The following is a 14,523-nucleotide window of genomic DNA, read 5'->3' on the forward strand; positions in this document are numbered from 1 at the left end:
TGGGGAGATGGCTTAGTGGAATAAGCGCTTCCCTGGCAAGCGCAAGGGCCTGAGTTCAATCCCCGGTTCCGCAAAACAAAACAAAACAAAATTAAATAAAAATTATTTAATAGGAGTAAAGAATTATATAATTCTTATGTTTACACGTAAGTCCCAAAATGTAACCATATACAACCTTGAAGCAGGACAGTCCCACAACATCCCTTTTCCTGTCTCTTGCCTTCATTCACCACCCCCTTCTTTTTGAACAGTCATCTACCCAAGAGACAGCACTGCAGCAACTGGCATGTCATGACAAGCAGCCTGTATTCAGAAGACCAGAATGACAGGCACTCCAAGCATGAGCCTACTGTTACAAATTGCCATATTCAGTGCAGTTGCTTAGTTCACAGGTATCAGTATATATAGTTAGTCAGGGTGAGAATCTTTCCACTTAACTGCTAGATTCAAAAATCTTCTGGAGATTCTCAGGATCATTGCCTTGCCCATCTTGTACATATAACTGTTTGGCTTGTCACTGTCATGTTTCCTAGCTCTTCTCCTTTGCCTCTCTTAATTAGTTAGTCCTTGAGTTCTTGCTTTCCTTTTACTTGTATTATACCTTTCTATTTGTATTTCTTCTTTTGAGTTCTTATACTTCTAGGGAAACTATACGATATTTACACATGTGTGTCTGGTTTATTTCACCTATGAATATATCTTCAAGTGGCATCCACTTCAATATAAAGGCTTCGAGTTTATCATTCTTTATAGCTGAGTAATACTCCATTGTATAAAAATACCACATATTTTTCAACCATTCCTCAGGTGATGGGCATCTTGGTTGTTTCCAAGATTTGGCTATCACAAATTGCGCTGCTATAAACATAGGCACACATATATCACTATGATATGATGTTTTCAGATCCTCCAGGAAAATTCCCAGTAGAGGAATAGCTGGTTTAAAGGGGATTTCCAGTCCAAGTTTAAAAAAATGAAAAGTCTTGGTGTCTCTTTATTTTAACATTTTAAACAGCCACTCATAGTCATAGAGTGTATATTCTGTGAATGTGTGATCTTTCCATTGAAAATAAGAAACTTACAAAGCAAATCTTCTAATTATTCTGTGGCAATTAATGTATACAGAGACACTAGAACCCACACCAATCACAGGCTCCCTAGCACTGGGATTACAGCAGTGCGCCACCACGCCTGGTCTCAGCAGCCAGGTCAGCGCACCCAGTGTCAGGGACAGCACGGCAAATATTGACTTATTGTAAGACCTTTCGGCGATTTCCAGCTTGGGCCATTACAGATAATGCTGCTTTGAACAATCGTGGCAGGATTTAGTGTGGCCGCAGGTTTGTCTTTGTTGGGATGAATGTTTAGCAGAGTGACACCTAGGTGGTATGGCGGGTATATATTTAGTTTTGAAATAAACTGCCATATTCTTGGGGTGGTTGTACCATTTTACATTTCCACAGTGATGAGGTACTGGGGATCAAACCTAGGTCCTTGCGCTTGCCAGGAAGGCACTTAGACCGCTGGGCTATCTCCCTAGCCTTGTTTTGTTTCACATCTTTTACTGATATATATATATATGTATCTTTTTGAGACACGGTCTAGCTACGTAGTGCAGGCTGGTGTTGAACTCACTTATGTGGCCTAGGGTGGCCTTGAACACACAATTATCCTCCTGCCTCAGCCTCCCGAGTTCTGGGATTGTAGGCATGTTTCACCATGCCTAGCTGACTTTCCTGTATTCCAGATGTGAATTCTTTGTCACACAGATGGTTAGCAAGTGTTTCCCCCAGCCATCCCTTGCTTTTTCATTCTTTTAATGGGGTCTTTCACAAAACAAGCCTTTTTTTCCTTTTTCTGCTCTGAAACAGGGTCTTGCTCTGTAGTCCAGGCTGGCCTTGAACTCACTACATAGCGCAGGCTGATCTCAAACTCACAGCAATCTGCCTACTGTCACAAGTCTTTAACTTTCAAGTTTAATTTGTCAATTTGTGCTTTTGGTATTTTCATATATAAAAACCCTTTCACCTACCTTAGTGCATGAAGATTTTCTATTTTCTTCTAAAAAGTAAATAGCTTTATGGTCAGGTCTACAACCCATTTTAGATTAATTTTGTATATGGTGTAGGGTAAGGTCCCACCCTATCTCAGACCTTTTTTTTTTTTTTTTTGGAAAATATTATCTTCTCCTCATTGTAATTTCTTATTTGGCTCTAAAGGCTTTGCTTTTTTCATTTATTCAGCTTCACTGGGCTTATTTCCCTCTCCTTTTTCTATTGCTGACATATATGAACTGAGGCCATTGATTTGGGAACTCTCTTCTATACTAATCTAGTTGCTGAGTGATTCACGGCGCCTGGGGTTCTGCCCTAGCAGCTTCACACATGTGATATTTTGTTTTCATTAAGCTAGAATACCCTGAGGAACGCTCTCTGGCCCAGGAGGTGGGCACCAGTTGAGGAGCTACAAAGAGGAGCTGAAGAATAAAAGGGAGACAAGAACATGGCTCCTCTTTGCATGGGGGAAGGAGAGAGGCAAGGGGAGGGGAGGCTCCGGAGCCTGGGTACCTGGCAGCACAGCCTTCGCTGGGGCAGCACTGGTGTGGGGCGGGAGCTGGTCCCAGGCATACTGTTTAAAGGAACCCACGAAGCCTGGGTGGAGTGGTCCTCGCCTGTAAGCCCAACACACGGGAGGCCAAGGTAGAAGGACTGCAAGCTCCAGGCTACTCTGGACTACATAATGAGACTCTGTCTCAAAAACTAGCACAGCACAGCACAGAACAAGTTCATGAATATGTGCAATTCAGTCAGTTTGCTCAGCTCTGTAACGTTGTTGCAGTAGACATCTGGGAGCTAACCAGCGTAGGAGTTACGCCTTTCCCCTTCCTGATCCAGGCCCTTAGAGATGTGAGGAGAGAGAAGAAATGGATTGGCTGGCAACACCTCAAAAGAAGTCACCGAGGTCGACGCCCGGGTGGCTAAGCGGAAGGATTCAGCATTCGTCTTCTCCACAGTGAACCAAGACAACAAGTGCGTGAGCTTGTCGTGTGAGCGACCGAGGAAGGGCACGGGAATTCAGCGCCTTCCTCCACCTCCACGTAGCAGGGCTATTATCAGAGAAATGCGAACAGACAGAAATAGCTTAATATGCAGGACCAGGAGATAGCTCAGCGGCTTAAGCGCTTGCCTGGCAAGCACAAGGAGCAAGTTCGATTCCCAATACCACATGTTGTGCCGGCCCGAAACCGGGTGTGGTGGTGCATGTTGTAATCACAGTGCTGGGGAGGCTGAGACAGGAGGATGCTATGAGTCTAAGCTGTGTGGTGAGACCCTGTATCAAAAAACCCCTATATCTATATCTATATCTATATCTACATTAATATTCAGCCTTGAAGTTCAAAGTAGGAACTGTGAACAGAGGCAGAGATGATAGTTGTAGAGGCCTAACTTTGGAACCACAAAATGTGGAGCTTTCTCAACATTCAGACTATGGATGAAAGACTTGCCATTTGACCACTGCAGCAAACAGCAGATTTAAGGAGGATGTGTGCTGGGGTGCGGGGAGTAGAAAGCAGGTGGCAAAGGCTGGGATCTGTGCCCGTTTCTTGCCTCATACGTTGGGAGGGGGCACATGCTTATGGGGTGTTTCTCTTCACATCCTGAGGGAGTTTCCTCAGCTATGTGGGAGTCAGAAGCAGCTGCAGACGCCTAAACCCTTGAAGACAACTTGCGAGAAGTCAGGCTGTCCTCTCGGAGTGCCTGAGGGGTGGCGAGCTCAGAGGGCCTGGGGGTGCCCTGGGTGCTCAGTCAGGACTGGAAGTTTCCCACATGGCTGCCAACGTGAACGGAAGTTCATGGCTTCATTAAGTTGCAGGCATCAGTGAGCGCTTGGACGGGAGCAGTGAGATCAGCAGGAGAGTGACGCGGACAGTAGCCCCCTTCCCACCAGGAGCGGAGCATAAGCTCTCTGCGAGGGTGGAGAGAGAAAGGGTTTTAAAGATGAAGTGGCTGAGGACACCCTGAAGTGACTCAGTTTATTCAAACAGTGAAGTTACTACATTCGGTGTGCAAGGTGGTGGGATTGTGAGAAAAGTTATTTTAAGATAATGTATGAAATGTTCTCATATTAGGTATTTACATAAAAAATACTCTACATGCTGGGAGTTTGTGGCCTGAAAATGTGTACGTGTTGCAAAAACTTCTTCAGAATATTACAGACAATGACTTCTAAAATACCAAAACAACGTACAGACTGGAATTTTGAAATTTATACATTGTGGCTTGTATCTAGATGTCCCCCCCCCCAAAGCCTCAAGCTGTCATAGCTGGGATTTGGGGGGAGGTGGCTGGATTTAGGGTGCGTGATGCTGGGATTAAGTGTGCTCTGCTGAGATGAAGGTGCCCCACCTTGGACGAGAGTACGACCTCAGGTAGCCTGGATGAGACAGAAAGAGGCTGCTGCTGCAGCCTGCTGCATCACTGGTTTGCTGCCTTGTACCTGTCCTGCTTTGCCATAGGCTGTTTCTCCTCTGTGACACCCTCGACGTGGAGCTGGCTGACTGTGGACTGAGAACTCTACAGACTGTGATAAATAAATCTTTTCTTTTTTAACTTTGGGTGCTGGGGATTTTGTCTCAGCAATGAGAAAAGTAACTAAGACAATATATTTTCTCCACTCACAAATTTCTCTTGCAACTGTCTTCAGTATTACTACAAAGCCAGTGACCTATGAGAAGCACTTAATTATGTAATTTTTAAAAATAGTATGTATGGTTCTGTTAGTAGAGAGCAGGAAATCTTGTTTTATTTTTATTTATTTTTTGAGACAGGGAAGTCCAAGCTGGCCTTGAACTGACAGGGATCCTTCTGCCTCAGCCTCCCACATGCTGGGACTACAGGCACGTGCCACCATGCCCTGCTGCAGCCAATCTTAATTGCATTCAAGAAGTGCTTATTGCGCACATACTTCATATGAGCCAGGCATCGTGCTGTGTCCTGATGAACTCCTAAAAATTTAGAAGAAGATGTATCAGACAGCTAATAGTGCCTGTGACTGCAGCCAGACATTGTGAGGCCATTTATGGCTCATGTTACTTCTTTCTTTAATGTTCCAGTATTTTATAAGACTGTGTGTCTTTGGAACAGGAAAGGAGAAGGGGAGCATGCTGCCAGATTGGGTCTCTGAGCCTGCCGGGGCACAGTGAGGTAGTGGAGCCCCCGCTGCAGACCCTGGAGTCCCAGGGACCCAGCTTCAGGCCTGTCTTGTGACATAACAATTGGGTCACTTTGAACAAACCTCATCCCTCTTCTGCCTGTTTCTTTTGTGAAAGAGGCTCTCTCAAGAGTCAAAGGAGAGGTTGGACTGCAGTGGCACTGTCTGCAAATACAGGCAGTGACCCACCCCTCCTAAAGAGCCAATGGCCCTGTAGCAGTGAGGTTGCGCCATATGGTACCCAGAGGGATGGAGAAGGCTCCTGTTGGGGACCTGGTCCCCCCAAGTCAGTGGAAGGAACAGGAACAGAGGCATGATTGATGAGGGCTTCCTGCCCCTCTGCCCACTGTCACGGAGCTCCATGACAGTTTATCGCCCAGCAGGTGGGGGATGCTCCAGGGGAACTGCTGTCCTGGCTTGCGTCTCACCTTTGGCTGGGACACAGACATGAAGGTGTCAAGAAGCTGCATGGGGCAAGCTGGGTTTATGCTACTGATCATCACAGCTGTGTGTCTGAGACTCATGACTCCAAAAAGCTTGGAGAAGACAAAGGGGAGACCTGGTGCTGGGAGTTCTTGGGCTCACAGGGCTCCCCCTGGGCTGCGTAGCTGCCACAGTGCCAAGGGGAAGCCATGGCCCAGGAGTCCTGGTGTTCTGTAATTTTTAAAACCTCAGGTAGTATTACTAGCAAACGCTCTGAACAGTTATATCTAAAATGTCTATGTACCCTAAGTTGTGACTTGCCTGGGGTGCCTGTCCCTCTGGGAAGATGCAGCTAGCCAACCTTCTGGGGGAACTGGATGCCTAAGGGCAAAGATAAGGAATTCATGCAGAAGGGCATCAAAAGCAAGAGACTGGATAAAACTAGAACTTTCTAGAATGAATTGAGCTAGAATAGCTCAACAAAACATGACTTTAGCCTTAGTTTCAATCTTTTGGGAGGAAGGCAAGAGTCTCTAAGTTTCCCCACTGCAGTGAAGCTGTCAACTACTTAGTAGACTGTTTCCAAAAAAGATTAAAAGGACCTTTTGCCTCCCAACTTCCCTCCTTTTATCTTTGCTCTATAAACCTCATCCATCATTTGAGGGTTTTTTTTTAAATAAGATTTTATGTTTCTTTTTTCTTTTTTTTTTTTCTGTCTTTGAGACAGGGTCTCACTATGCAGTTCAGGCTGGCCTTGAGCTCACTTTGTAGCTCCTCAAAACTTGTAGCAATCCTTCTGCCTCAGCCTCCTGAGTGCTGGGATTACAGGAGTGTATACCTGAGTAATAAACACAAGAATTTTTCAAAATATTTTCCTAGGGGCTGGGGAGATAGTTTGGCAGTCTAAAACACTTGCCTGGAAATCACAAGGACCCAGGTTTGATCCCTGGTACAGCATGCCAAGCTGGCCCCAAACTCCTGGTGTGCCACGCTGGCCACTGAAACCAGGCGTGGTGGCACACACCTGGAATCCCAGTGCTGGGAAGGCTGATATAGGAGGATCACTATGAGTCTGTGTAGTGGGACCCTGTACCAAATAAATGAATAAAAGATAAAAAAATATTTTCCTAGTAATTTGAGGACTCTATCATACCCTATCAAGTTTTAGTCCCCTCCTAATTTTCCTCTGTCCATGAAAGGATCATCAAGTAAGCTACCAAGAAAGGAGGGAATTGGTGCATGCCTGTCATCCAGCACTCAGGAGGCTGAGGCAGGAAGATTGTTGTGAATTTGAGACCTGCCTGGGATAGAAAGTCAGCTCAAGGCCAGCCTGAACTGCATAGTGAGACCCTATCTCAAAAAGACAAAAAAGAAAGAAAGTAGGGAATGATGCAGGGCAGGCAAAAGATGGACAGGACATGGGAAGAAGGGCCCATAATAACTGGAAAACTTAGAGCCTGAGTTTTCTGATTCAGTCATACCTCCTAGTGAATTACTAGAAGCACAAAACAGATGACCTTAGCCTTAGAATTGGGCTGGAAGCTTCCCTTTGTCACTTCTCTAGTGAGCAAAAGAAGTTAGCAGATTAAATGAAAGGAAAATCAGACATTAAGTCAAAACACCTAAGTCTATGTCTTGGCTCTGCCCATAGCTCTGTAAATGTGAGAAAGAAGCTCACTAGAATTTTCTAGATCTCAGATTGCCTACCTGACAAATGTGTGGGTTGGAAAATATATATTTAAGGGTCCTTTTAGCATTAAAAACTCCACTTCTAGACTTGAAAAATACACAAATCAGAAACTTTATTAAACATGTCAAGTATATCCATGAAAGCTTTCTATTTACCTTCAAATCTCCATATTCTTTTCAATTTGTTGGCTACCAGTGGTCAGAAAGCTCCCAGTCAATAAGGTGGCCTGGGACCCAGGGGCAGAAGCACCTTTTCAGAAAAAAGGACAAGTGACTGCAGCAGCCCTAACCACCAAACTGAAATGGGAAACCAGGTGGCTCCACTTGCAGCCTTTCGGGCTTGAACATGAGGCTGATGTAGGCACTTTTCCTCCATCGATATGGCTCCTATCGCTGAGAACCTGGCCATCAACCTGCAACCAGCTGTGGCTATACAGCCTTTCACCTCCACAGAGGAGTTGAGGGCTTCTAGAAAACAAAGAGGGATGAGGAGACCAAAGTATTTTGGGGAATCAGGAAAATCCAGTCCTCCCTCACCCCTGAAATCCCAAGGGCCAGAACTTGTAGGGCCTACTCAGAGGTCTGGTTTTCAGACTCATCATACGTTCGTTTTAGTTTACCTCCAGAGAAATGAAGTTTTCCTTGATAACATCGAGTTGTACCCTTGGGACAGGGCAGTGAAGGAGCACTGGAACAGGTTCCCAGAGCCACGCAGGTTGGGCATTGGAGTTGCGGCACACTGGGGACTGGAAGGGCAGACAGACAGTTACGGAGCTGGCTTGCTGCTAAAGAAGTTTGTCCTTGCTGCCTTTCCTTCTGCAAGTCTTTCCTGCTAAGAACACTCTGCACCCACTCTGCAGCCGCCTCATCTCTCTCCAGCTGCTGTTTATGTGTCAGAACGTCATCCACACGACTTCCAAAGTGTAAAGGTCACAGTCCTAGAATCACTGTCTACAAGAATAGAGACGTAGTGCATCCAAAGTATAATGGCAAGGGAACAGACATCTAACTACCTAAATAAATTTTGGTATTTTCAAAAAGCTGAGACTGACCTTGAGGGGGAGAATGAAAAGAGGCTGAGTACGTGGAAATGGGGTTAGAGTGGGAAGCAGTAAGAGTAAAGTCCAGGAGGTGGGAGCCAGTGTGGTGGACCTGAAGAATTACCAGAAGGTGCAGGCTGATATTCAGCTGTTGGCACAGGTAAAGCTGAACCATTTTGTTTTGCTGGTGGCCAGGACCATCTCCTTTGTCAAAGATTCTGAGTACAGTGGCACTTTAGTTCCAGAACTTAATTCCTTCCACAATTCTGGTCACAAACTAAATTGGATGATGACTGAATCAGATTTCATCAGGTCACCATTAAACCTAGCTATTGAGTTTAATTTGATTCTCATCCAATTTGGTTTGTGATGAGAATTGTGGAAAGAACTAAGTTCGTAAGCTGAGGTATTGCTGTATTAATCCCAGCTGGAATGTGATAAATTAGACGGAAGAGAAGGAAATGACGCTGCCGAGACAGGGTCAGAATACTACTGGGCTTGAGGCTAATTAGGGAAATGGGCTGATAACCCCACTCTCCCGCTCAGAAATATACAGATATCCTACTGCTTAATAAACACAAAGCCAGTTTACACTTCAGCTTTCACTGATATCCCTTTGCTCTGATTCTCATGCCACACTTCTGAAAAAGACAATTCATTGAATAGGACAATTAATTGAATCCTTTTGTGCATGGACAAGTTGGGCCTAAGCCAGTAAGAATGCAAATGGGAAAGTCTCGTCAGGCACTCAGGGTGTTTCTCTTAGCACCTATTTCCCTCCCCGCCCCCACCCCCATACCTGCAATCTCTTCTTGCTTCCAAAACGAAATTATGTCCTCTCTCTCGTTGCAGAAGGACTCCTCACAGAAGTTACTGTAGGAGACTGCCACAAGGCCAGGGGGTGCAGAGTGTTGGATAAATGTCGCCGCCTCTGTCTCTTCAGAGATGCAGCCCTTTGTGGCCACAATGACTGTCTTGTCGCCTGCTGAGAAAGCAGTGAAAGAAAGTGGAGTGTGAGCTTAATGTTTGGCCTGGGGAAGGGAAAACACCAGTGATGTGGTTATAATCACCCGCTTTCCTGCTCAACAGTACCATTTCATTTTTTTCTTTTTAATTTTATTTTATTTTGAAAAGTAAAAGCAAAACAAGAACAAAAATCAGAAACAAAGAAAGCCCATTTTCACTTACCTGGTGTGATCATCACTAGACTTTCTTGGCAAAGAGCTCCCTGCACACAAGTCTCAACTTCTTCTGCGGTCCAGTTAAATGAATTCATTGGATCCTCTTCTATAGCAACGACCACACTCTTTTGACATTGCAGATCCTCTGCCACTGTGAAGAAAAGGAAACAAAGATGAACACTTGCCCTTCTCTGAGACCAAAGTCAATTTTTTCTTAAAACCCAAAATCCATCTGTTCTTCCCCCATATCCTACATACGTACTGGTCAAGAAAGAGGATCCTAGGAGGAAGAGGAAGAGCAGATCCTGGAAGTGGCCCATGACTTCTTTTAGGATGGGGAAGGCTGATCAGAATCTATGATTTGATATTAAAATTTAATTTATAAACCAGAAAGAGACTAAATCTAGATTTTCAGCAAGTACTGACTGACTTTGGGGTAGAGTTTGGATAGATAACCCCAACTACTTGTTAACTAAGACTGAGAAATTCAGCAACACAGATACTTAAACCTCAGATACAAGAATTTAGGTCCAAAGACCCTTTTCCCAGGACTCAGGAGTCCAAGTTAAAACACTCTGACTCAGTATCTTAGTCTCTAGTTCCTGGATATACCAGAACTTTGAGGACTGACAGCTCAGACCTATCCTACTTAGAAATACAGGAATTGGTTCCAGTTGCCTCTTCCCTCAGGACACAAGAGTCTGGGATTATGGCATCTTCCTGCAAACCTGAAAACCTGGGCCCCATCCTACTATCTCTAAAATCAAGATCCAGACCCCAGTGATCTACTCTCAGACACAGGAGCCCAGGCTCAAACCCTTCCTCCATCAGACCCAGAGATCCAGGTTTCCATTCCTCTTCCCTCAAACCTAGAGGTTAAAAACCAACCCCTTCTCTGTGAGACTCAGGGATCCAGGCCCACACCTCCTCCTTCAGACCTAAGGGTCCATGGCCTCGAAGACTTGACTGACCCAGGATTCCAGGTCCTAGCTCTCCACCCTAAGACTCAAGGGCCGCTCCCTCTTTGCTCAACTGCATCAGTCTAGCCTCCAAGCTTTAGCTCCTCATTCAAATCTAGGGATATAAACCCAGCCATTCCTCTATCAGGCTTAGAGGTTAAGGCGCCAAGCCCTCCACACTCTGACCCATGGGTCCAAACACTAGACCAGTGATGAATATTCTAGAGCTGTCATGATAGCAAACATCCAGCTGTGTCACATGAGCCATAGGTTCATCACCATTGCCCTAGGTTCTTCTTCCTCAGACTTAAGGGTGCTGGTCCTAGCCCTCCTCACTCAGCTATAGAGGTCCAAGAAGAAAACCATTCCTCCCCTCGGGCCCAGGGGTCCAAGTCCCATCCCTTCCTCCCCCAGACCCAGTGGTCTAGGGCCCAGCCTGCCTCCCTCAGACACAGGCATCTAGGCTTCAGACCATCCTTCCACTGCTCTAGGCTTTCTGGCACCTAAACATTTCACATTGATCCAGGCTGTGGCTCCTAATCTCTCAAAACCCAGGGTACAAGCCCAGTCCTTCCCTCTTCAGGCAAAGGAGTCCAGGCCGGGGACTGCTATTTTCCAGGCCCCCATTGCACTACTCCCATAAAATCCAGCTATCTGGCTGGGTGTGGTGGCATACACCTGTAATCCCAGCACTAGGAAGGCTAAGCCAGGTGGATCATTGCAAGTTCGAGACCAGCCTGGGTTACAAAGTGAGCTCAAGGGCAAGTGAACAGTGTAGGGAGAAACTGTCTCAAAAAAGATTCCTCCCCTCCCCCCCCCCAAAAAAAAAAATCCAGTGGACTGGGTCCTAGCTCACCTCCCTCAGACCCAGGGGTCGGGCCCCATTTCTTCTGTGAGACCTGGCCTCAGCCCTCCTCCTGAGAAACAGGATCCAGGCCCCAGTCTTCCTTGCTCTGAGGACCCGGTGGTCCAGGCCATAGCTCTCTTCCCTCACTGCAGGGGCACCTGTCTCCTACCCGCTTTTCCCTCATCTAAGACTAAGTCCTGACATTCTCTTTCTTCTTTTTTTATAAAATTGGGTCACTTTCCTCCATTTTCTTCCCACCCAGTAGGAAAATTCTCGATGGGTTCCACAGAGCCTCACCAGAATCTAACGACGCCAAATACGGGTTCTACGCTCGGGCTCTCATGGCTTCCAGAGGCACGGAAGGCGGGGCCAAAATCAGCCAGCAGAACACGTGAGGTTCCGTTGGTTGGTGCTGAAGGAATGGATGGTTTCATTGGATGAGCCTGGAGAGTGCTTGCACCTCATTGGCCACTGAGAAGTCGATCAAAATTGAGACAGAAGGCACGCATGCGCTAAGGGCCTGCAGCGGGCAATGGTGCGCACGTGCATAACGGATGTGCTGGCCGTGTGGCCCGAGAAGCGTTGCTAGGCTTTGCTGCTGAAGACGTGCGAGGCAGAGAGTGCATCTCCAAGTGACCCGGCTTCCTCCCTGGGAGGTGGCCCGGCTTTTCATATCCATACACTTTAGGAGGTTAAGCCTTTGGTCCTTATTCACTGAACCAGTGACCTACCTCTATGGCCTCGCATGTGCCTGGTTCACCATTCTCACGTTCCTGGCTTTCCTGTAGGTGGGTCCTCTTAACCCATCAAGCTGCGTACTTGTTCCCCTCAGTGTTCATGTGCAGCGGTGCCTGCTCAGCCCAGGGCTCACGCGTTGGTCACATCATTGCACCAGCATCCTCATGGTCTCCTGGCAGAGATGAGTGCCCTCTTCCGTGGCATCTGGGGCATCCTTAAATTGTATCCACGTGCAGTAGCCAGCTAATAGTATCATCACATCATTACTGCGTATCCACGTCAGTGTCATAAACACACATCGTTCAGATCTCTTTTGCATAGATGAGATTTGTACTTCATTTGTATGTGAGTTCTTTTTGTGTAAATGAAGGATCTGCTTTGTGTGCTCTAATAATTGATGCTCTCCTGTGGGCTTTGGTAATAGTAAATATTTAGGTTTTTAAATTTTTTTTAAATTTACTTATTTATTTGATATTAGGTCTTGCTATGCAGCTCGGATTTGTAGTGATCCTCCTGTCTCAGCCTCCCCTGAGGTTGTGCTGGGGTCGCAGGTGTGCGCCACCACGCCTGGTTTCAGTAGCCAGCTTGGCACACCCGGGGTTCTGGGGCCGGCATGGCATGCGGTACTGGAGCTCGAACTTGGGTCATTGAGCTTGCCCGTCAGGCACTTATACCACTGAGCTATTTCCCCTGCCCAGTGGTTAGCTTTAATAGAGAAAATATTACTATAAGAAAGGCATAAGGGCCGGCCAAGTATCTCAGTGTATTAAAGCGCGTGCAAGGAGGCACAGGGGCAGGGGTTCGATCCCCGGGCTTGCCGTGACGGCCCGCCCCCGGGGCACGCTGAGACGGCGATTGAGACTGGGTTTGGTGGTGCCTGCCTGTAATCCCAGCCCTTGGGAGGCTGAACACAGGCAGATCACTACGAGTCCAATGTAGTAGTGAGACCCTGAACACCCTGAACACCCTTCCTTAAAATACAAAAAAAAAGAAAGGCATAAACAGAGCTCTTAATTTTTATGTAGAGCCATGTTTAGAACTTCCAGTGGTTAAACAAAAATGTTCAGGGACCGGGGACATATAGCTCAGAGGCTCAGCACCTACCTGGCAAGCTCGAGCTCCTGGTAGGCGGTGGGCATGGGGGGAAATGTTTAGGGGCACTTACTAAAAATAGTAAGAGATAGCAACTTAGTTAACTTACTTGAGGAAGAATATTGTTCCCTTTTAGACCCTGAAGAAATGTTTCTAAAACCCAAATCATGATTTAAACAAAAGCTTTGCAATTACATTAAATTGTAGCCCTAAGTATTATGTACTTTTGAGGTCCTAAGATTCAAAACATTAACAATAGGTGTGTGATTATTATTATTATTTTAAGGGGATGGGAAGTAATGAAACCAGATATCTTTAGGTCTTAGGACTATGGGGAAAAGGTCACTGGGGTCTTCAGGAGTCAGGCAGGAGGGAGCGCCTCACACAAGTGTTGTGGCCAGTTCCAACCACGTTCCAGCAGTGATGTGAGGGGCAGCGCTGAGACTTTAGGGAAGGAGGCCGCTTAGGGGTGGGTTACTTTCATCCTTGTCTGCCTGGCACATTCTGAAAGTGCTGGCGGTTTTAATGTTGATTTGTGCTTTTTAACCAGTAGCTAAGCGACAGGGCGGGCTGTGTTTAATGTGCTCTGTGGTTATGAACCTGCTTGCTGGAGCAAAGTTTAGAAAAACCTGTAAGAAATTCACCTCAAATATCAGATTTGTGGTGTCTGCACCCCTCACCCATTTTGGAAAAAACCCAGAGTTGCTTAGGAAACTCTGGGTTCTTGCCCCAATTCTTTCCTCCTTCAGGCCTAGGAGGCCACCTGGACCTGGAAGTTCAAATTACAATGCCCTCAATTTCAGTAACCAAATATGTCAGTGGGAAAGGATTACTATGCTCACTGTGGGAGAGAAGGGAAAATAAATGTTTATTTTTGATAGGGAGGGTTCCGCAGTAAGATGGGTATTGGTAAAAACTCTTTAATTTTATATGAAAATGTATCAAAACCTCCCTAATGGTTAAAAGTGTCAGGGACAGTTACTACGAATATCAGGAGATAGTCTGATTCCATAAGGGGCCCAGGATTCTGAGGCTCTTCTCTTAGGCCTCAGGCTTCCACTATGGATTTCTCCACCTTTTCCTGGAGTGCGCTGTATAACTTCAGGGGTGGGCAGGGTCCTGGATGTTGGCCACAACCGCCAGTGCAGTACTGATGGATTAGCGGACCCGGAGAGCCTAAGTGGTGCAGGGAGCTTCCCAGGTACCTCCTTTCTTTTTTCTTTCTTCTCTTTCTTTCTTCTCTTTCTTTCTTCTCTTTCTTTCTTTCTTTCTTTCTTTCTTTCTTTCTTTCTTTCTTTCTTTCTTTCTTTCTTTCTTTCTTTTCTCTCTCTCTCTCTCTCTCT

General features: G+C 46.2%; 1 protein-coding gene across 1 annotated transcript; it reads right to left on the reverse strand.

The window, feature by feature from the left end:
* Positions 1-7,453: 7,453 nt before the first annotated feature.
* Tex101 (testis expressed 101) lies at positions 7,454-11,710 on the reverse strand. Its single transcript, XM_004644426.2, has 6 exons — positions 11,648-11,710; positions 9,807-9,898; positions 9,552-9,695; positions 9,163-9,348; positions 7,944-8,069; positions 7,454-7,791 (listed from the first exon to the last, which is right to left on the reverse strand). Exons 2-6 carry the CDS (start codon positions 9,862-9,864, stop codon positions 7,538-7,540), a joined length of 768 nt encoding a protein of 255 aa, XP_004644483.1. The 5' UTR covers positions 9,865-9,898; positions 11,648-11,710; the 3' UTR covers positions 7,454-7,537.
* Between the last annotated feature and the right edge of the window lie 2,813 nt (positions 11,711-14,523).

This window comes from Octodon degus, unplaced genomic scaffold (assembly GCF_000260255.1).
Source record: "Octodon degus isolate 3935 unplaced genomic scaffold, OctDeg1.0 scaffold00197, whole genome shotgun sequence".
NCBI classification, from domain to species: domain Eukaryota; kingdom Metazoa; phylum Chordata; class Mammalia; order Rodentia; family Octodontidae; genus Octodon; species Octodon degus.

Excerpts from the sequence above, each read along its gene's own strand:
- Tex101 (XM_004644426.2), bottom strand. The coding sequence starts at position 9,864 with ATGGGCCACTTCCAGGATCTGCTCTTCCTCTTCCTCCTAGGATCCTCT. Across the intron at positions 9,349-9,551 it reads TCTAGTGATGATCACACCAG|CAGGCGACAAGACAGTCATT; the intron begins GTAAGTGAAAAT and ends CTGCTTTCTCAG. Across the intron at positions 8,070-9,162 it reads GAAGCAAGAAGAGATTGCAG|TCCCCAGTGTGCCGCAACTC; the intron begins GTATGGGGGTGG and ends CTGCCCTTCCAG.